Genomic DNA, 23,474 nt, shown 5'->3' with positions numbered 1-23,474 from the left:
GAAATAAGGGGATAATGTGAGGTTTGACATGAAGAAACTTGTTTTTACCAAGGACATGACCTCATATAGGAAGGTTTGGAAGTCAAACATTAGTGTTGATGAATAGTCTCTCCACCTTGTATGTCTTTGTTTTTTGATTTTTATTTGTTGATGACGATTTCTTGCACTTATGTTACTTGATTATTAATGTATTGTTGCACTGCTCTCTATCACTTACTCCTCGTTGCCCTTTTGTAGGTTTACGTTGTGCACATGTCGGAGATCATCTTAGTGACACAATCGATCTACCATCCAAGGAGACTTGACTGTTGATTTATGCATTGCCCCTACTCCATTCTAATGGGATATGCATGGTCTGTTTTTGTATGATGTCAAGTAGGTATATATGTAGGTATATGAAAACTCATATAACTAATAGGGGTCACCATTGACGTAGTGGGAATTTCTTTGAAAAATGGGTAGTTTTCATCGACCAGGAATAAAATATTGCGGTTAAACCGAAAAAATGGCAAAATGTAATGGCTTTAATATTATACTGCTCTCAAGTTTATGAGTAGTTTAGTCATTTCTTAGATATGTTTTACCCTACTTGTTTCTTATATATAGTTTCCTTTTTTCTTTCATTGTATGTTGTAAGTAAGCTTTTCTATGATAGTAAAACCTTGGTCATGTTTTGGCACCAATCTTCATGGTACCAGTGCACACATCAATTCACAGTTTTTCGATTTGTTGATTGAAGAAGGTTTCATGTTGAGCAACAGTTTCACATGTACCCATTTGCCAACTGTTCTCTAGTCATGTATTTGATTGTTGATTGCATTTTGCATCCAACTCCTACTAGCTATCTACTCTGGCTTGGGGTTTTTATTTGTTTTTTTTTTATTGTCAATATGGCTGGTAGCAAACATGATTCTCTTGGGTCAATTAGTACTCAACTAGATGCAAAATATATATGCTAGCAAACACATCTAGCAACAACCATTTTGTGAAATACAAGCGTAGAATTTGAACTCGAGGCTGTCACATTATCTGTGATTATCATGAGCAAAATTCAAATCAACAAATGGTGTCTCAAATACCATGGGCCAATTCAATAAGAAGAAAACAATTTGTACATGAATAGAGCGATGTTTCCTATGGATATAAAAGAATATTATGTATTTCTATGAAACGGTTGTGATGAATTAAAAAAAAAAAAAAGTATTACCGCTAGTTTGAACCAGGTTTGTCTTTGCAGTCAGATGAGACAGAGTCTTGATCAGGGGACGTCTGTTGAGAAGTAGATGGACCCGGGCCGGGCTTTGGGCAAGTTTTAAACTGCACCAAAACCATTGTCATGTTGTCACATCCTTCACCACCAGAGGTAGGTGCCAGACACCTGTCGAATACCTTCTCACACACCACCGATAGCTTACTTTCCTGTGTATCAATTTAGTCTTGTTAGGTTTACCATTATCAAGATTCATGAGGGCGTTTCCGTCTTTTTTCACGAGAGTCTAATGCTATCTTCGATAATCATCATGAAAATGGTATTTACGTCTTTTGCAAGGGACGGGACTGGTCAAGCTTTTTAAGGCAAATTTTGATGAAGAGGGCATTTACGTCTTTTGCACAAACAAATCAAGAGCAAAACGAATCCTGTTTGGGTGACATCAGTCTAATACATGTCAAACACAATACAAGACTGTCATGTTCTATTCTGTTTTGTCCTGTGTAACAGAGGGGCCCCACAAGATTGTAGGATCAATAATAAACTGTCAAGTGTGAGGTAGAAATGGACGTACAGATTTTATTTGCTCGCGTACAAAATCCACTAGTTGTTGGCTTGACATGCAATCCCTGTAAAAAGAGAAAAAAAAAATCTCAGCATTCTAGAGTAAATTACAAAAATGGTCCTTGTGCTTTCTAATTTTTACCATGTTTAGTCCAAAGTTAAAATGGGTTTTCAAAATTTGTCCTTATTTCAAGGTTCCAGGGACCAAAACAGAAAAAGGTTTCAATTTTTGAACTAAACACGGTTAAAATTAAAAAACACATGTACCATTTTTGTAATTTATCTTAGATTAGATATATCTCCAGTCACATGACATATAATGTAAGCCAGTCATATTTAGTTAAAACTGTAATCTCATTCTAGCGCATTATATAATGACCAAAAGCAAGATTGAAAAACTTACCATATTCCATCACAAGCAATAACAAGAAAATCATCATCCTCACAAAGCTCAACCTAATCAAAGGAAATCAACAAGCAACTTATAAAATTCCAGAAAAAATGTAAATAAGGAATATTAGATAAAAAAAAAAGCATTTAAAATGCTTTTACGCACTATGTTTATATCAGGATTAGCAGTAAGAATTTGTTTTTCAGCAGGCAGTGATTTATCCTTCTTCAGTTCCATGTCCCCTGAACATATGATGAAGTAAGAACCACAAAGACCAATACAGGATACAATCATACAATTACTCTTTTAGGAAATAATTATAAAAAATAAAAATCGACGTATGAAAAGTACCAATAGCCCTAGTTAAGTTTAGAGTCCCATTAACTCGACCACAATGAATAAAACCACCAGCTTTTGATATCCTTTCTTTTTCAGCATCAAGATCAGGCTTATGGTCTTTTGACAAATTATATGCCTGTATATAAGATTAAACCCATGCTTATCCACAAGTTCCATGATTCATATATTTAAAAAAAATACAAATATATAAATTAATTACCTGACCCTTACGAGATATCACACAACGAGAATCACCAGAATTAGCTACAACAAGTTGGTTGTTACGGATGATTGCCACACAAGCAGTGCTACCACATTGTGGCCCTTCATAGTTAGAGTGTGGCCCCTGAATCATTAGAAAAACAATATATGACCTATAATAGCAACATACTATAAAAACAGTAAAATTTATCTACCATGGTTAAATATTTTAAGATTATAATAACATGTTGGTTTTAATGGATTCAGTATCTGAACTTTTAAAGTACCTCCTCAACAGGCCAATCATCATGTTGACTTTTTGCTTCACCACTTTTAGGTGAACAAATTAACCCTTCCATCCTCCCGCTTAATTGATCTTTTTTGTCTCCCAAAACAGATAACTCTCTCCAGCCACGTTGCCCACACATCATCTCATCCATTCTACATAAAGATGCAAACTTGTTTTCATATATAGACATGATGTGTAACAGTGTAAGTGTAACAGCTATTGATATTACAAAAAAAATAGGTAACCTGAGGAAAGCTTTTTGGGCAGCAGTTCCAATATCACCACTAGAATAAGCTTCATGTTTCATCAGTTGTTGGTGAAGATACTTTGCACAGAACTTAGAGACAGACTGACCTGCAAACTACAAGGCTTAGTACAGAAATTTCCCAAAAAAAACAACACAATGATTAGATTCGTTGAAATACTAGTATACTACAACTCTGTTAATGTAGTAAAGATGTTATCAAATCAAGAATTATAAAATAAGTATACATGGGTGTTAAAGCTTGTAGTCATACCTCCATGGCCATCATAAACACCAAAGAAAGATGTTGAACAGTCCAAATCAAGATAAGCAGCATGCTACCGAACACCTCATACCAAGAAGGCAGACAAAATTCTGAGTGATCCATATGAATAAACAAATTTTACATTGCCCAAAAAATACAGAATGACATTTGAGTATCCAAAACATTCCATCATCTTAGAGACTTTATGATCTCCAATAGTCCAACATGAAGAATAGTTTTACATAACTAGAACATCATAGTGCATACTAGCTACTTACAGCATCTTCCATTGATGTACGCCAACCCTGCATGGATGACACCCCATATTTCAGGTTATCATTCTCACCATCCTGAGAAAGCTTGTCAGTTTTAGGCGTGCTTAGGTATATTCCCATTCTATCTATCTTCCTGTTGAAGGTTGCAATATCACCAAAAATACGAATAAAAATGAAAATCAGATATGAAACAGAATGCTGAGAGTATAAAATTTGATCGTATCTTGTCTCAATTAAGAATCAGAAACTAACACAGTCTAAATGCACAGATAAAAGCACATATACCACAGGGACAGAAATAACGATTTAAACCAAACGCACAACATCAATTAATACACTCGAATTGGTAAACAAAATCACAGATTCAAACACTGTCCATTAGAATTTTACGCCTAATCGAAACTGTAAACTGAAACAACCAGATTTCATGTAATAGACTCGAATTCTTTTAATTGAATCAACAAATTGTGTAATGAAGACAGTTAACCACATCACACGTCACTCAACATCACCCATTCAACAAACAATAAGAAATCATAAATGCGTTGCATGGTTGACGAAACAATAACCGAACTACACGTAGTCCCAATCACAAATAAAAAAAAATCGTGTAGAAAAAACCCTAACGATAACTGATGGATCAATGATTGGAAAATAAAATTAAAACATTGAGAGATGGATAACGAGCATGATTATATCATGCGAACCGAAAATCAAATCATGATATTAGATTTGAGAATCGCTTCTTCGAACAATGAATGAAAGGTATTGAGAGAGAGATTTAGAGATAGACTTACGGTTTGCAGAAATCTGGATCATCCGTAGACAGTGTTCCGATGGGCGCCGGTGGTGGTTTGGGGGTGGGGTAGGGGGAGCATAGATAGTTACAAATGTATTTTTATAGTTCGAAAATTTGTTATAATGAAATCGTTGACGCGGCATTAATATGGAATGTATTCGGCCGGGTGGAATGAATGTATTGGGCCTAATTACCTTACTCCAATAAGTGAATAAGTATCTGCATTTTAGGGAAAATAACATTTGAGGGTAATAAAGTATTCGTCTTGTATTCATTAGGTCCCTTATCTTTTTTTTGTCTTTATTATACCATTGAACTTATAATCTCTGTTCACCAAAACCCTTGATACCGGTTGTTGTAGGTTACTACTTATGTGGATATTACGTGGCATTATGTGCCATAAATTGGGCTTAATAATTGCAAAGTTACAGTACTGCATCGTTCTTGCCCGTTCTTGCCCTAGATCGACATGTCTTCTTCTTCTTCTTCTATTTCTTCCAAACGAAATGTTGAATTTCAACCTGAAAACCCTTGTTACTGTGGGTTGCCATCTCGTGTACGAACTTCACGAACTAAAGACAATCCAGGAAAAAAATTTAGATTGTGCCCTAACTCCATGGTAAAGCAATTGTTTTTTACTTTTCGTTTAATCTTCTTTCTTTAACCAATTTGTTACTTTTTTCAAGAATGAAGGACCAAAATGCAAGTTCTGGGAATGGAGCCTGAAACCCCTGAAAATGAAGTCAATTCTGGGAAGGACAAAAAAGAACCGTGCAATTTAACCCTCAAAGTTTCTATATTGGAAAACGAGATCAGCATATGTAAGATGAAGATGGAACAAGAAAATTTGGTTGTTAGACAAGAGTTTGAAAAACTCAAATGGAAGCTATTTACTCATAAAGTTGTGATGATTGTGTTGTTTCTGTTGTTTGTGTTTAAGAAGTAGTTTAGCCCTTAATTTAACCCTTAGTTTAGCTGTATTCAAAGACTAAATGTAATCCTTAATGTTGTAATTTGTTTGATGTATTATGACTAAATCTTTTTTATTAATGATAGTTTGATGTTTTGAGTGCTTTCCAAGAAGTATTAATTTGTTTAAAAGGTTAATGAATTGGACATGATGCATGAGTAAAATGGTCCAGATTAAATTTGGCAGTCAATTGTTATTGTGTTGATGTGATCCAAGGGTAAAATGGTCCAGATTAACCACATTGGATACATCAAACATTTCTTAATGTATTAAGACTAAATCTTGGCATTAATCAATTGTTAATGTCTTGATGTGATCCAAGGGTAAAATGGTCCATATTAAATTTGGCAGTAATCAATTGTCAATGTGTTGATGTGATCCAAGGGTAAAATGGTCCAGATTAACCACATTGGATACATCAAACATTTCTTAATGTATTAAGACTAAATCTTGGCATTAATCAATTGTTAATGTCTTGATGTGATCCAAGGGTAAAATGGTCCATATTAAATTTGGCAGTAATCAATTGTCAATGTGTTGATGTGATCCAAGGGTAATATGGTCCAGATTAACAACAACAACAACACCAAACTTTGCTTAATGTAGTAATACTAAATTTACTTGATTTATGATAGATAATATAAGATTAAACAATCTATATGCAAATAACCGTACACCAAAGCATATAGATAAAAGACAAAGTTGTAATATTCCATCAGCATGTGCACTATTACAAAAGTTGTGCCCACAGTTGTCCTAATATGTCAAAAGATGTGCCATGTGCCATGATTCTTAAATTTTTCCCAATTACATATTTATAAGACTAAAAGTTTGTCTTTCCAAATAAAATCATTCCAACACCATTGGGTTGTGTCCAGTGCTTCCTTATTTCTTCAAAACCTTCCTCCTCAACCCTATCTTGGTAATTCTTTCTGAGTATTTTCGTATCCTCTGTCTAGTTGCAACTGGTTGAGCAGGGACATCAACATCTGGATGTGGATCATCTACTTGAACTGGTTCAACATGTGGAGCTGGTACATCAACTGGATCCATTGGATCTGCTTGAACTGGTTCAACATGTGGAGCTGGTACTTGAAGTGGATCCACTGGATCTTCTTGAACTGGTTCAACATGTGGAGCTGGTACTTGAATTGGATCTACTGGATCTGCTTGAACTGGATCAACCTGTGGAGCTGGTACTTGAACTGGATCCACTAGATCTGCTTGAACTGGATCAACCTGTGGAGCTGGTACTTGAACTGGATCCACTGGATCTGCTTGAACTGGATCCACTTGAACTGGTTCCACTTTACCTGCTATACAAATATGTAGCTAATGAGTTGGATGTTCCATTTAAATTATATTGTTTTAATAGCATACCTTTCTCTTTTTTACATTTTTTAGGTTTCTTGTTTTTTGGCCTTGAAGTGGATGCTACATCTGCTGGTCTAGTAGGACATGTTGATCTATTGTGGCCCCTTTCTCTACGAATAGTGCATCTATTAACTGAACCTGCTTTTGAGATAGTATGCCTTGTTTTCCCCTTGCTTTCCATCTCAGATTGATCTTTTTTCCTTTTAAGGGTTGGCCTTCCTGGTAACCTTCTTTTTTGAGGAGGCAATGGCTTCATGTAGGGAGCTTCAGGCCACATGGAACTACCATTAAGTGGGTTAATGGTATGGTTGTAACAAGTAAAGAACATGGTTGTATGGAACCATGGTGCAACATAATCCTCTGCATTCCTGTTAAGGTATGAAATGGCTGCCACTGCATGCACACATGGGATACCTGATACTTGCCAAGATCTACATCCACATGTGTTGTTGTTAAGGTCCACAGCATATCCATCATTTCCAATCCTAACTTCATATTGTTGTATCCCAGATGGTATAACACCCCAAAATCTGCCCAAAAAAATAAGAAGTTCTATTAATCTTATATATGAGACATATAATATTAATATAATAGAAGTTATATCATACCTTTGCTGTTTCTTTAGCTTTGATATCTTCAACCTTATAGATGGACATATTTTTAAATTCCCCCAACTTTGTCCCTCTTGCAACATTTTATACATCCTCTCCATTGCATAAATCCTTATCTCTTCCAACATGGTGATGAGTGGCCTTTTCCTAGCAAGATCAATAACAGAGTTGAAACTTTCTGATATGCCATTCTCATAAGCATCACAAGCCCTGTCCACTTCAAAGAATGCCCTGCACCAACTTTTAGGGTCCCTTTCCATGAGGTGTTCATAAGCCAAAGGGTCAATTTTTTTATGGAATTCATTTCTGCCTCAAATTTTGGTTGAGTAGTACTAGCAGCTGCTGCCCAAAACAACTTCCTATATTGTTCACCTTTGAATCTTTTCTTGAAGTTAGCATAGATGTGCCTAGCACATTGTCTATGCTCTGCTGCTGGAACCCTTTCTTTGACAACCTCTATTAATCCCTGAAAGAAAGCATGAAATAGATGACATAACAAAAACATTCAACTTAAACAAAACAAAACAGAAATATACCTTGTGTTGGTCTGATATGAGGGTCAATCCATGACCAATTCCCATTTCAATGTCATCCAGAAGGAGGTCAAGAAACCACTTCCATGTTTCCTTATTTTCAACTTCCACCACAGCCCATGCAATAGGGAAGATGTGGTTGTTTGCATCCCTACCCATAGCTGCTAACAGTTGGCCTCTACATATACCCTTTAAAAAACAACCATCTACCCCTATTACCCTCCTACATGCTGCAATCCAACCATCCTTCACACCCTTAAAACAAACATACATTTTAGAAAAGTAGGTTGTGGAATCAGGCATGACATTCACATCTATCTTTACTGTTGAACCAGGATTTGTCCTCATTATTTCTTCTCCATAACTCCATACTTTACCATAATGTTCTATCAAACTACCCTCTATCTCATCCAAAGCATATCTCCTAGCATTTCTACATTGAGTGACACTAACAATCAAGTTAAACTTTGTACTCACTTTGGCCTTCATTTTCCTTATGCTCATTTTAGGGTTCTTCACAAGTTGATTCTTAAAATGCATTCCAATCCATTTAAATGTTACAATGGAACCAAGTTTGAAGACTCTTGAACAGTTATGTTCATCAACTAATGACTTAATTTGGAAAGACCTTTCACTGCTCATTCAGGAAGCCCACGGTCTAAAAGGACAAGAGGGGTTCTTGTTCTCTTTACAACATCTCACTAATAACCTCTGACTATCATTTTTCTCAAAATAAAGGTTGTACCCATTCTTCACTGCATAGTTAGTCAAACAATTTTTCAATTCCATGGGGTTAGAGAATCTCATACCTAGAATTGGCACCATTTTGTCCCATTTCTGGTTCTCATTATGGATAGGGTACACTGGTTTGTCATCTCCATTCTTGGTTTCAACCTCATCAGTTTCAGCCTCATCATCTATATCCTTACACATACCTGACACCCGATGTAAGAATTCATCACCAATAGTCTTGTCAAGAGAAGGAATGTAATCATCTGCTTCATGCTCATATGGAACATCATCAGAAAGTTGTGAATCTTTATCATCATCCAGGTCTTCCTTAGAATAATGCCCTTCATCATCTTCCATTACTTCCATATCAGCCCAATCAAGTACAGGTTCATTTTCGTGGTCTATATACACATTCATTCTTAGACCGGCTTCATCACTATAACCCGTTTCAATAAACTCAAAGTAGTCAGCATCATTCCTAATTCTCCTAATACCCTCTGCCAATGGTTCATTTCTAGTGCAATAATATACATTATCACAACTGCCTTCAATCAACTTTGCAATGAACAAGTTAAAGTCTTTGAAATCCATTGCACCAAAATCGACATCACAGATTGAAACAACAACAGCGTTCAAGTACACTAATGGTTTTCGTGCGAATAAACCATTATAATGTATATAAACTGTTAAATACTCACTTTGTTTGGAATCAGAGGCCATCTTCTTCACTATAACACTCGCATTCACCACTTCTCTTCAATTTCCTAACCGTATGCTTCGATTGAACTTTTTCTTCCCTCAATTAAAACGAACCCTAACTGTAAGGACAAACGGGTGAAAGAGAAACGGTAATTAAATGTGTTCTAATTCCACGTAATAAGACATGTCATCTCTAATTAAATGTGGTAACCGGTAAAACAGGTGATAACCGGTCGCGGTGGTTTTGGTGAACAGGGATTATAAGTTCAATGGTATAATAAAGACAAAAAAAAAAAGATAAGGGACCTAATGAATACAAGACGAATACTTTATTACCCTCAAAGGTCATTTTCCCTGCATTTTATTGCTATTTAGAAATTTATGCAATGGGAAAAAAAAACAAACCAAAAAATAAAAATGCCAGAAATTTATAGATTTTTTTTTTGCTAATATATATTGCCATTCATCAAAATTTTCTTCTATGTTCTCATGGATTTGTCCGACTTCAACAAGTCCATATTATAATTTTTATTTTTACCAAAATTTGGTCTCCTCAAATATTTTTTATGAAATGACTTCAATTAAATATATATTTAATCGTTAATTTTATTGTTCAAAGCAATTGGAAATCTGGAAAAGAAAACTAAACAAAAAGCTGTAAAATTACAAAATTTTAAATATCAAAACAAAAACAATGAAAATTATATATATATATATATATATATATATATATATATATATATATATATATATATATATATATATATATATATATATATATATATATATATATATATATATACATATATGAGTTTAAATGAGACCATGAGATTTTGTGAGACATGATGACGAAATCTTATTTATTCATTTTGAAAATTAAAAAAAAAAATTCTAAAAAACAAAACAAATAGAAAAATTCGTAAAAAAGGTATTATGTTCATTACTTTTTATTAAAAAATAAAACACAATTACCTTGTATGGAAAATTTTAGAATTTTTAGAATATTTTAATATTCTATTACATATTATATTATAAATATTCAAATAGAATTATATAATATTCTAAGATTCTTGTAGAATTGTTAGATTATTTTAATATTCTATTAGAATTGTTAAAATATGTTATATATTCTACTAGAAATATATATGTAAAATTCTGTTAGAATATTTCACATATATTTAAAAAATGTAAACTTTTTTTCTATTTTTTTTTAAAATGAAGAAATTAATATTTTTAAAATTCAAAAAAATTCATTTATTTTGCATTTTAGAATTTCTTTTTGTTTTTTGATCTTGAAAACAAGTTGATATATAACGTCCCATTTTTCACAACCATATATTTCATTTTTAGATTAAGTAAAAAACATTGTTTCCATATGCATCAAAATACAGTCATCCTAAAAATCAGAGCATCATAAAATGCAGAATCACAAAAACTGTTGATGAGTGTGTGTATAACTAAGCATTCACATTTCCACGATTATCTCAAGCTCTTGAAACACATTTAAATCTACATTTGTAAGCACGAATCTTAGTGAGTCCCAAAATGTCACATACAACATAGCATAATAAACAACATGTGTTATCAGCAACCATGGGACTATTAGCAGTCATGTGGTCTCACAAGTCACAACAACCCTATCGGTTATCAGCAACCATGTGGACTATCAACGGTCCTAGATTTATCAGCAACTCGATAAATACACATAAAAACAATCAACAAATAAGACTCAGCTAGTCGAGCATGCACACCACTATGACATACGTAATATAGTGAGAAGACTCACATCGCAAACAACAAACAAACACAACAGCTCTATGACAGTGAAGACTGGTACTAAGAATCACTTAACCAACAATATAAAAGTACCCTTTAATTCTACACCCTAAAAACCCTCAAGTTGACCAAAAGTCAACTTGAGGGTCAAAAAGTCAATGATGAAAGTCAACAACTAACTATCATGTCGTAACCACCCACTGGCCACATCGTGGCAGCTCCATAACAGAATAGTCACGACCTGATAGATGTCATTGTATGCATTTGTTATAATAGTTTTTATTTGCATTTTGTATCATATTTTAGGCATTTGTGTGTGAATTAGTTTAAATGATGTTCAACTCATGTATTTTGTCAAAATTCACGTACTACTCATGTTTTTATGTCATTTTTAGATATTTCAAGTGGAGCGGTACTTTAGAAGCAGTCGGATGTATATTTGGAAGTTAAATGAGCTAAAACACCTGAGGAAGCTGGAAGTTGGATTAGATTTGCTGAAACTGAAGAGTTTGCGTATGAAACGTGTATTTTTGAGTTTACACAATCGTGTTTTTGATCGTGCTTCTCTTATGCAACCTTTTTAAGCTCAAAATCAATTTTCAAGAGTTCGAAAGGATATACGTGATCAGGCTTTTGATTTTCCATAAAGCATGATTGTGTGTTTGAGAAAAGTGTCCAAAATAGCATCGCACTTCGTTAAACGCGAAAAACGGGGATTTTTGGGACTTTTGTGCAATGTTTTAAAAACCGGTTTTTTAGTTGAACCGGTATGGTGACCGGTTCCTGGTTCAAATGGTTTAACCGGTTCGACCGCCGGCAGGGGCGTGTCTAAGAAGGAAGAAGGTAGGTCCTAGGACCTACCTAAACTTTCAGTTTCATTTATAATATATGTATCACAAAAATTAGGAACTACTTTAGAAAAAGTAGAGGACCTACCTTGAGTTTGTTTTTTACAAAAATATTGATGGGATGTCAACCCTACCAAGCAAATTACACCCTTTTGCTTGCAAATAAAACGTAATATAATGGTAAAAAGGGGTATCGATCCTCGGGGAAATGGTTGTATTCAATCATCAATGCAATCTAAAAGAACTATCGTAAATAAACTAACTAACTAATATTAAACTAAAAAGGGGGTGTTTGATTACTTGAAAACTAAAAGACTTGAATAACTAAAAACTTGCAATTAAGCAAGATAGTGAGATGCTCAAATATTGGAGAGAGTTGGTTAACTAAGGCAATTCAACACAGTGAACATTTGTGTGTTTATCATTAGGATTCAACATGAAGCTTCTCATTCATCCCAAATTGGTTATAGCAATCATGAAGCATGATATGCCAAGATTCCTCTTAGGTAGTATGGAGGTTGGGGAAGCCCACAACACACATTCTTAATCAACATCAAGGGTTTAATTGAAGCAATTAAACCCAAGAAGTTAATTAGCCTTAAGAAATAAGGAATCCCCAATTCCTAGAGGGTGTCAATGCTTACACATCCATAAAGGAGTTACGATTCATAAACTAGAGATGATTTTTACCATCATAAAGCCCTTGTTCTAAGTTAATTCAATGATTCAATGCAAAACCAAAGAAATAAACTAACAATAGCTCATTCAAATGCCAAGCTCATGATCAAAGCATTAAACAAGCATAAGAAATATGATCTAGAACCATAAACATATGATAATTGATAATCTAGCATGAATCCTTAAAAAACCCACAAACATTCAAAGGTTTTAACCAAAGTTAACCAATATAGAGAGTTTAGTCACTCATAGCAATAGAAAAACAATCACAAAAGTCTAATTGCATAAAGAAACTACCAATATCTTGGAAAGATAAAAAAAAAAATGAGTCTTCAAGCTCCAAAATTGCCTCCACCAGGTCTCCAATGGTGAAAAATCGAGAATGTAGCTGATAGATCTGATCCCCCAAGGTAATGGCAAGCCAAATGACCAAAATGCCCAAACTGGGCAGTTGCACGGGTACCCGTGCGACGAAAATTCCACCCGCGCAAGTGTTGTTGTAATGCTATTGGCTCCTCATTCCTCCACTCCACCCTTCCACCACCAAAGATTCCTTTGGTCCCCTCCATATCCATGTGATTTAAACCAACCGATCATCATTTAGCTTCAAATATGGATGCTTCAAGTCCAAATTAATTATCCATGATCCATCTTCACAAGCCCACTTCATCCAAGCCTTTATCTTTTTAAGCCCAAATCTCCTTTTATGGATCTGCCAAGTCCAATAGCGCCTCGAGAGCCCACAAGTCCGTCTTCACTCTAATCCACAATTGCGATAAGCTCCAAAACCGTGCGCTAAAAATCTAAAATAAACTAATAAAAATAAGGAAATAAAATAAGCTAACAAATATCCTAAAAAACCATTTTAAAAGGAGAAAAAATAAGTTACAATGGGCAATTATGTTGTTAAATATATAGGGTTAAATATAATATATAGTTTTTATCAAAGAATAAGGTATCAATGTACTAATAATCAACTAGTTTTTCATCAAATCATTTAGTTTTTTCAGTTATATTTTAATCGTTTTTTTTTTTTTAATTTTAATCGATGGTGGCTGATCGGTTTTTTCAGTTATATTTCATTGAATCATACACGACCCGACCCGACCTCCACAAGTGTTGATTTTTTCATCGGCTTCACTAAATTTAGGAACCACGTGATATTTTGTTCTAGATTCGCCACTGACCGCCGGATGAACCGGTTTTTATATTTTTCATGTTTTTTTTTCTATTTTCCTACTCATACATACATGTAGAAATTATAAATTTGATGTTTACAAGTTCAAATATTAAAAATACACATTAAAATAAGTTGTAGATGAATCCAAATACATTAAAATAACACATAACCATAAGTTTTAGTGTTTTAATCAATCCATATATGTAAAAAAAATATATAATACCGAAACGAAATATAGTTTTTGATGAATACAAACATATCAAAAGAATTTATAACATTTACCATATGTTTTTATTTAGAGATAACTAAATAGATTTGAAAAAAATCACCAAAGTTTATTATGTAAATGATTCTTTTTCATTTGTTTTTATTCGGTTTAACCGGTTTATTTTGACCGGTCCAACCGGTTTTTTCTAAAACCGGCCGGTTCAATCCGGTTCAGAAATCAATGTAAACCCGATGATAGTTGAACCGCTCCCTCTCTCGATTCCCGGTCCAACTGTTTCGACCGGCCGGTTCAAACCAGTTTTTAAAACATTACTTTTGTGCAAGAACACGATTGTGTTTTTCCTTAAAACACTATCATGTTTTTGAAAAATTGTGTTTTTGTTGTTGGCTCGTATATAAAGACTCCCTATTTAATCAGTTTAAACCCTAGACGTTCACAAACGACCAAAGACGACTTTTGGATGTGATTTCTGCACTTTTTCATCAATTCCTGAAGATCTGAAGGTTGTAGATCATCTTATTCAATTAATTTAGTAAGATTAGTCATTTAATTTATCTTTTCATTGTTCTAGATCATATTTTAACTAGTGTTATAAAAATCTCGACTAAGTCCCAATTAATCTTCGATTAATCCGTAGGCGCTAGTCGACCGATTAGAGGGCGTTTAACGATTAATTCCTATATACATAATGAGTAAAATAATAGAACCAGATGAAATTTTAACACCTTGAAGAAGTTATATGTAAACAGAAACTATTTGTGATATGATTAGAGTTGTAATAATCATATTAATCAATTTTGTTATGGTAATAGTGGTATTTACAACTTTTATATGATAATAGTCATATTTAATTTTTTAAAATCAACAAATTAGCAATTAATGATCCTCGATTAACCCCCCCCCCCCCAACTGATTAATCACTTATCCCCAGTCCATCGACTAGCTAATGTCGAACGCTTTTTACAACCTTGATATATATATATATATATATATATACACACACACGGTTTAAAACCCGTGGAAACCACAGATTAAAAAGAAAAAAGAAAAATAACAAAAAGAACACTTTGTAATTTGGAATCATAATGACTACTCAAATATATGACAAAAAAACTATATGCAAACAATTATTTTATTCTCTAAATTTTTTTATTAAAACATTATACTTTGAAAACTTTGAACTATTTATTTATAGTTATAATCCATGGTGAACATATCAACACCAACTTTTCCAAACTGAAGCAAAACCGTTTCACCATCACCTTTCCCACCTGGTTGACTCGGGTCCAATGTTTCCACCAACTGAAAATTCTTAACCTATTCAACTGTCACCCACCCATGGAAATTCAAGCACCAACACTGCCAATGTTCATGCCACCTTGGAGCTTTGTTTCTCAAAAGGATTTGAGTTTGACCAGAGTCATACTGTTGATTTGTTGATCTGGTGATGTTGATGTGGATGTTAGAGAACACATTATTCTTCTTGAACCCCTTGATTTCAAAAGATTAAATTTGTACGAAGTTTCTTCAATCTCAAAGTTGCTTCATGGAACTTGTAGGCTTATTTGTTTGCTTGCAATTTGACTCACGAATTTGCTACTTAAGTGTTTTGCACCATTATGTCGTGGTTGGCTGTCATATATTGTGAAGTTTGTGCCAAGAAAATCTGACCTATGAAGGGTAAAATAGTCATTATGTCATAAAGAAGCATCAATGCATAGGTGTATAGATTAAGTGCTTAACCCATTAAGCTCATTAAGTACAAAAAAAGAAATAGTCACTTACCTTAATTTGCCAACATAAGCATTACTTCCTTGAGATGAATCATCTAGATTAAGTGATATTATGTATTCCATGTGAGCACCATGTCTATATCTTCTTACAGCTAAAAGAAACTTACCCTTGTTTGTAAATGCTGCAAAAATGGAATCCAAATGATTAATACTTCAATTACAAGTTACCAGAAATATATTTTCTGGCATGTCTGGTTGTATAATACATGATTAACAAACAGAATAAAGTTATCAATGATGCTTACATGGAGTAGCAGCAAGATAGAGGTAAAACACTGAGTTCTTCTTGTTTTTTTTAATCAGGCATTGAATTGGAGAATCACCTGAACCAGGCTGCAAAGACATGGAAATTCGTTAGATAAGTCAAGCATGTTCATCTATTAACAACATTGATAAATTTCAAGGATCTATTATAGCGTAATAAGTGAATAATGGAAACCTAGAAGGTAACAATTTGCAAAAATTATATACGAAGCATCATTAGGCATATATTCCCTAATTTACCATGTGGATTCGACGATGAAGTAAGCAATATTATAATGAACGACGTGGTTACTGGAGAATACCTCAAAATAAGACCAAGTCAAAATTGGCAACCATGACCACAGGTGAGCATCTATCAAACTGTTCCTAATCATTATCACAATAGAATTGAATTTATGGACTTTTGACTTCTGCGGCTTGCTTTCAGTTGTGTGAGCTAATCAAAAGCTTCTCCATAACAAACCAGATAATCATCTGTCTAAACATAAGAATCTAAAGCAATTTAACAAAAAATTGAAAAAAATAAACTAACTACATTTAATTCATTGATTCAAGCCTCTGTGGAATCAACGACATAAAAATTAAGGTATATAGCTTGAAACAAATAAAATCAGATAATATACAGCCATATCGTACCTTCTTAAGACAAAGAAAGGAATGTGATCTTCCCGCTGTGAATAGGAGGCTTTACGATATCTCTCGTAACTTCTCTCCAACTTTTACAAACACATCCACAAGCAATCAGATTCCGACGGAGCGGCCACCCGTCATCACTCGTTTCCACTCGTATGATTATCTCACCTAAGAGCTCTGGCAATAAATTAGACCACGAACCTCTTCCATTATTCTTGTCGAAGTTCTGTTCACCAACGACGTCATCGTCTTCGGGAACAACAACAATGTTAATTTCCGGCGGTTTTGATAAGGGCGTTAGTTCCTTAATCGAATTCGACCGACCGTTGGTTCGACGTGATAGGAACGATTGTTGACACCAATAAAGAAAATAAAATGATTGTTGGCATTACAGGGAGAAACATACCCCCTCATATTGGACCTCTCATTTTTGTAATCAAGAAGAGGATTACTGCTGTTGTTGCTTGCTAGAGTTTATGTATGAAGTGGTTAGGGCAAAACAGAGTGTAAGTGACAGGAACACTTACAAAGATGTGAGAACCGGATGAGTGTATTGGGATGAGAGAGACAAAGGTGAGGGAGATGGTTTCGATGGAGATGTATATGAAATACATAGCGAGTATGCATTAGATATATGCAGCTTGAAGCCCTAGCCAATGGATTTTAAATTTTAAGAAGATTAAGTATTTATTGTATGTTACATCGTTCTCAAATGGAATTTAGAAAGGAAACAAAATCCCTGATTATTTGGGATACCAGTTACTCAGGATTTGAAATTGAATCATTAAAAGTCCGTGATTATTTTTGGACGTGATTTTATGATAATCAGAGTGTAAAAGAGTGTAAAGGAGCAGAGGGGTAAAATCATAATTTCACTTTGTAAATTTGAGCGGGAAAAAAACATTCGGAAGGGCTGAGAAAATGACACCTGACACAAAGTATTGTTTTATTAGAACAGAGGATATATATATATATATATATATATATATATATATATATATATATATATATATCCTCTGCAATGCATTGTCGTTTGCTTCCTCTTTCTTCGACATGCTGACATTGAGGGACAGTGTACGCCGAGCAAATGCTGACCAACATGTTGAGCCACTCCGCTTGGTCTAATCAAACAATTCAACTATCAAAAATTCTAATCATTATCAGAACTTGAGTTTAACCATAAAATAGCATAAAAATCAAAACTATTAAGAGAATTGACTTATCAGGATAATTACATTTTCGTTTTGTTCATATCTGGATATCTTTTTTTTTATGTACACATATAAGTAACGAACTTTTTAGAAGTGTTCACATGCGACCATTATGACCGGTTGTAGCAAGTTACAACCGATCATAATGGTCATATGTACACACACCAACAAGTTCATTACTTAATTGTGTAAAAAAAACGAAGTTACCGCATGTGAACAAAACAAAAAGGTAATTACCCTTTTAACTCAATTTCACTCTTTATTAAAACGGCCGATCATAATATTTGCAATATTAATATGTTCAGTTAAATTTCCTTGAGACAATATTTATGACCATTTATGAGCATTTAAATTCACCACGACATGTTGGGGTTCGATTTTTGTAACATATATATATATATATATATATATATATATATATATATATATATATATATATATATATATATATAAAAGACAAAAGTAATGTTGTCGATGTAGATAAAAGATACTTTTATTTTTTGTATTTTAAATTCATGTAATACGTGGAGCAAATTTCATTGAAGATGGCCGTTCTATTTAATGTTATTGGTCTCCATCTCTTTTACTTTTATTATCTACTAAATTTTAATTTTTATATATTGAATATCTTAAATAATAAAATTCTATAAAATAACGATGTGTTTTTTTCCGTCAAATTTGAAGGGTTTTTTTTTTGCCAAAATAATGTATTTTAAAAAGATATTTACTAAAATAGTATGGTATTAAAAATATTTAGCATTTATGTTAAATTTAGAAGTACAAAAAAGCAAATTGAATTCTAGGGTAATTATCTTTTTGTTCACATCTTGGTAAGTTTGTTTTTTGTGTAGATCTAGGTAAAAATTTTATTGGAAGTGTTCATATACAAGGCGGTTTGAACACATATTGGGCCCGGGGCGATAAGAAAAAAGGCCTCGAGTGTCAAATATCTCAATGCCAAATATGATAAAATTTTGAAAAAAAATATCATTTATAATAATAATCAATAATATCATCCAAACCATAAATATAGTCATAGTATTTACAAAAACACCACTAATATTTACAAATTACAATAAATTTCTAGCTTTATTAGATACAAAACTAATAAGATCAATTTAATCTAGCATTTTTTTCTCTATACAGAACATAATATTGCCAATATCTTTCTTTGTACATCTATACATAATATTCACCTAAAGTGATTCTTCAATAACTTTAGCCAGCTTTGAACAACTTCAAAGTAAACTTCTCTCTATAGATGCCTATTGACCTTAGGTAATTTTAAGTTCTTGAAAACTTCTAACTTCTTTATACAGTTGTAGAGATGCATCTACAAATGCAAGCTGTTAAATAAAACCACTATGTAACAAAAGTCATAAAAATGATAACTAAAATAAAATAAAAAATCTGATAAACAGCTCCTCTAATTACAATATTAGAAAATTCGGAACTCTGAAAAAATAAAGTCATAAGAAAAACAGTAGAAAAATTGGAACATAAAACTTCTCTTTATAAAATTATATACAAATATCTAGAAACATAATACCTAATTGAGTGGAAATTCTTAAACCTAAAACATTGATTATCAAAATTTTCTAAATAAATCAACTTCAGAAATCTGATATAACATAGAATGACCAGAAAAAATCAGGAAAAAAATGATACACAAGCCTATAAGCTTTGAGAAACGAAAAATCTGAAAGAAAAATCATACCTTCTCAAATTCTTATCTAATATCACGCAAGTCGCAAGGATTTGAAATCAACATAAAGAATCGAGAGTACGAATCATAATGAAATTGTGAGAGTTTGAGAGAAATAGGGATTAGAAGCGGGGAAGTCGATTGTGACTGTAAGAGGGAACAGAGTGAGTTGGAAAGATGCGTGCGACTCATTTGATTAATTCTTGAATCTGTTTTCAGAGGTATGTCGATTCATGATGTCAAGGTGGAGATGTCGATTAAGTTATCGAGTATGTCGATTCGATTAATGATTCATAAGACGCTCTAATTGGCTAATTCTTGTCTCCTTCGGTCTTTCCCATTCCCACATACACATTCAAATAGAAGCAAAGTAATTTGTTTTGTTGGGCTAAATTGAGTTTAGGCCAACATTGGGCCCTAAAAACATATACATAACTCAAATTTACATATATACACTACATGCCTAGAAATTTTGGGCCCACTAGAGGCGTGGGCCATGGGCGGTCGCCCGGGTCGATCACAGTCTGGACCGGCCATATTCATACGTGACCATTATGACTGACTATAATTTGTTATAACCGATTATAATGGTCATACATAGAGGCGGAGTGAATAGGGGGGCTGCCGGATGCTTGGCCACCCCCAATCACTTTTAAAATTGTAGCAATATTGTCGATAAAAAGAGTTACTGATCATTAAACTTTGGCCCACATTGAATAGTTAATAACACTTAGCCCCTTCCAATTATTTAAAAAAACAATTATCATATATTAAAAAACATTTTGTTAATGAAGTTGGTATGAGAATTGTCTAAACTTAAGGCCCAGTTTCACTTTAATTATTTAAAACGACTGTATCACCCAATTTATTTTATTTTTAATTGACTATTTTGATTAATATCCCATTTATATCAATCCGTAGTAGTTATATTATCCCCATTTGTTATAGCTATATTACCACCATTTATTTATAAATAGTGTGGGTTAATAGACGATTATTAAGAGTCTAAGCGTAGCTATTTTTATTCGTCGAATTGGTTAGCTTTCAGTTAACGGATTGTTTTCGTCTACACTGAAACGATTTCAATTCTTTAATTAAAAAGGTAAATTTTATTTCTTATTGCATATGCTATTTAATAATACTTGTAAATAATAATTTAATTATAATTTGATAATTTGGTTTATTATAATTATAGGGTAAATTACGAGCAAGAAAAGAACCATCGATTCTTTTTTCAAACGAATAGAGGATACATGTGAGCCTCAACTGCATTCGGTTAGTAATAATACTAAATAGGATATTCATAATGCACACCCACAACCTCATATGAATACTAACATGGAAGAGTACAATAATATTGAACCAGAATAAAGTGATATTCCAGATATAGGAGGGGTAAAATTAGATTTTTTGATTCGTAATCCAGGAAAACGACATTCAATCTTAAGCTATCCAACTATCCAAGTAACCAACATGAAAAGATTAGACGATTATGTACTAAACTTAGGCCATAGCAACTTCAAAAATTAAAGTATCCATTAGTGGCCCTATGGATCTATGCGCAACCCCCGTTATTCTTAAATCCTGGCTTCGACCCTGGTCATACACTTCCAAAAAAATTTACCTAAATATTTAAAAAATACTAAATTACCTAGACGAAGAAAACAAAAAAATAATTATCGTGATAAGTCAAATTCTCAAAACTATTCGATAGGTATAAATCTTTTCTGAGTTTTCATATCGATACATATTAGACTTTACATAGCCGTCCCTTTATTCATATCCATACGTATTACACGTTACATAATAATCTCCCCTTGAAATCGTGTCTCTATTAAAATTTTGAAGCGACGTTACATAGTCGCCCTTTAATTCGTGTCTCTATTAAATTTATAAAGAAACGAATACGAACATATATTCTATTATTCTATTATTCTATTTTGTTTAACAAAACTATTTTAGTCAAATACACAAAAAAATAAAAATAAAAGGTTACATCTGTCAAATAATTAAATTCCACGTCAGCACCAATTATTAAATATTCTAGTGGTGTAAAGAGGCAATAGAGAGCAACTGATCATCTTGTTTTATTTGAATGTCACAACTAAACGCCAGAGCTCGAAGCGAATTTCCATTCCTCCCGCCTCCCGCCATCGACTAACATCGGCCGTGTTGGGTCAGCTGGTTGTGGAGGGGTTGGTACACTCGGGGCAACTCTACCATACATTCCTTGGTTTTCTGGATCATTTGGGTCCGGAATCGGTGGTGTTGTTGGGTCATCACGGCCGTATGTTGACCGGTCCTTTGCACTATCTGGTTTTAATGACGGCGGAGCTCCCCGACACGGCGCTACCGGTGGTGGTGGTGCTTTCGGGTTATCTCTACCGTAAACCGCGTCACCCTCACTCGGTCCTCCTTTAGGTGATGGCCGAGCGTTTAGATAATCCCGGCCGTATACAATCTCATCGTATGACGGAATTATTTGAGCTAGAAAATCTGTGGAAATGATAAAGTTTACAAATTCATTAGGATTTTTATTGTTAGTTGGTCGAAAATTTTAAACTAATAATTTGATATAAACGTAAAAGATCGTATACATATATACCTGCTAGCCTCTTCTTGGCTCCACCATATATGGTCGGACTGTTTGAGTTTGGATTCTCTCCGCCGTAAGTCGATTGACCCCGAGACGGTGCTACTTTTGGTGGCGGTGGTGCTTTTGGGTTAGTTCTACCATGATTTGTCTGGCCTTCAGGCAATGGTCCTACAGGTGAAGGTGATCCTTCCAGTTTGTCACCGCCGTATACAGTCTGGCCTTCTGACGGTAATCTTGCTTCTGGGTTATCTCCGCCGTAAATCGTTTGGCCATCAGACGGTGGTATTTTAGGTGAAGGGCGTCCTTCCAGATTGTCTCGGCTGTAATTGGTCTGTTCCTGTGACGATGAAAGTGGAGGAGGTGGTGGTGACTGGGGTTCTTCTTCACCGGTTACCATCTGAATTATCTCCGACGTCTTAGCAGGTGGTCGTCCATTAAAGCTATGGTATACACATCCATCTGAGAACAAATTAGCAAAACCACCACAATTAATACAGAAACTAGCTAGCTATAGAGGTTAATTAAGTAATGAAGCTATGAATTCGAAAAATGAGTCAATTAATTGAATACCATGTAAATGACGAGCATTGTAAGCTCCAAGAAGAGTATAGAGAGTGAAGAAGAAGAAGAAAGCGAGCTTCATCACTGCCCTTTTTGTCTCCTGTAAGCTCATGCAATAAAAGAAGAAAGCACGAATGCTGAGGAGTGTATCGATCGCTCTATATATACATAGACATAAATACATATGTAGAATTTATTCAACGCATTTCAACATATAGATTTGACTAGAAGTGAGAATCAGTGACACACCCGCGTGTTTGAAAAGTTAATTGGAATGGTGGAATCTTTCCTATTTAAAAGAGTCAAGTGGATGTAACTAACATTTTTAGTTAAAAAAATAAATACATGTGTAGATTAGATGTAACATAAAATACAAAACAATAACAAAATAACGTTCACATATCCACCTAATCTAGCCTCATATGTTTTAAGTTTTAACATGCTAATATATCATGGTCCGTTTTTGCTAACTCTAAACTCTACTCAAATTGTAACATAATTTCC

The 23,474-nt window shown here is 33.8% G+C and overlaps 3 protein-coding genes and 1 pseudogene across 4 annotated transcripts; all 4 read right to left on the bottom strand.

Annotated features, from left to right (window-relative positions):
* Positions 1-1,064: 1,064 nt before the first annotated feature.
* Positions 1,065-4,729, bottom strand: LOC111910351 (probable protein phosphatase 2C 60). Of its 2 annotated transcripts, XM_023906191.3 has the most exons (11): positions 4,576-4,729; positions 3,782-3,911; positions 3,513-3,576; positions 3,240-3,348; positions 2,993-3,146; positions 2,725-2,850; positions 2,517-2,640; positions 2,331-2,407; positions 2,178-2,230; positions 1,785-1,839; positions 1,065-1,419 (listed from the first exon to the last, which is right to left on the bottom strand). In XM_023906191.3, the coding sequence occupies exons 2-11, from the start codon at positions 3,896-3,898 to the stop codon at positions 1,210-1,212; spliced, it is 1,089 nt and encodes a 362-aa protein (XP_023761959.1). In that variant the 5' UTR covers positions 3,899-3,911; positions 4,576-4,729; the 3' UTR covers positions 1,065-1,209. The 2 variants fall into 2 exon arrangements, with proteins under 2 accessions (XP_023761959.1, XP_042756049.1); XM_042900115.2 differs by lacking the exon at positions 4,576-4,729 and having other exon boundaries at positions 3,782-4,562.
* A 2,213-nt stretch (positions 4,730-6,942) lies between these two features.
* On the bottom strand, positions 6,943-8,597 carry LOC111910359 (uncharacterized). The gene is made up of 3 exons (XM_023906204.3): positions 8,069-8,597; positions 7,530-7,998; positions 6,943-7,451 (listed from the first exon to the last, which is right to left on the bottom strand). Exons 1-2 carry the CDS (start codon positions 8,567-8,569, stop codon positions 7,645-7,647), a joined length of 855 nt encoding a protein of 284 aa, XP_023761972.3. The 5' UTR covers positions 8,570-8,597; the 3' UTR covers positions 6,943-7,451; positions 7,530-7,644.
* Positions 8,598-15,392: 6,795 nt separating this feature from the next.
* Positions 15,393-17,311, bottom strand: LOC111910753 (tubby-like F-box protein 7; annotated as a pseudogene).
* A 4,567-nt stretch (positions 17,312-21,878) lies between these two features.
* Positions 21,879-23,139, bottom strand: LOC111910375 (uncharacterized). The gene is made up of 3 exons (XM_023906222.2): positions 22,980-23,139; positions 22,419-22,868; positions 21,879-22,309 (listed from the first exon to the last, which is right to left on the bottom strand). Exons 1-3 carry the CDS (start codon positions 23,080-23,082, stop codon positions 21,918-21,920), a joined length of 945 nt encoding a protein of 314 aa, XP_023761990.1. The 5' UTR covers positions 23,083-23,139; the 3' UTR covers positions 21,879-21,917.
* Between the last annotated feature and the right edge of the window lie 335 nt (positions 23,140-23,474).

The sequence above is a fragment of the Lactuca sativa genome, chromosome 1 (genome assembly GCF_002870075.4).
Source record: "Lactuca sativa cultivar Salinas chromosome 1, Lsat_Salinas_v11, whole genome shotgun sequence".
Taxonomy (NCBI): Eukaryota; Viridiplantae; Streptophyta; class Magnoliopsida; order Asterales; family Asteraceae; genus Lactuca; species Lactuca sativa.
This window is presented reverse-complemented; position numbering and strand designations above follow the sequence as displayed.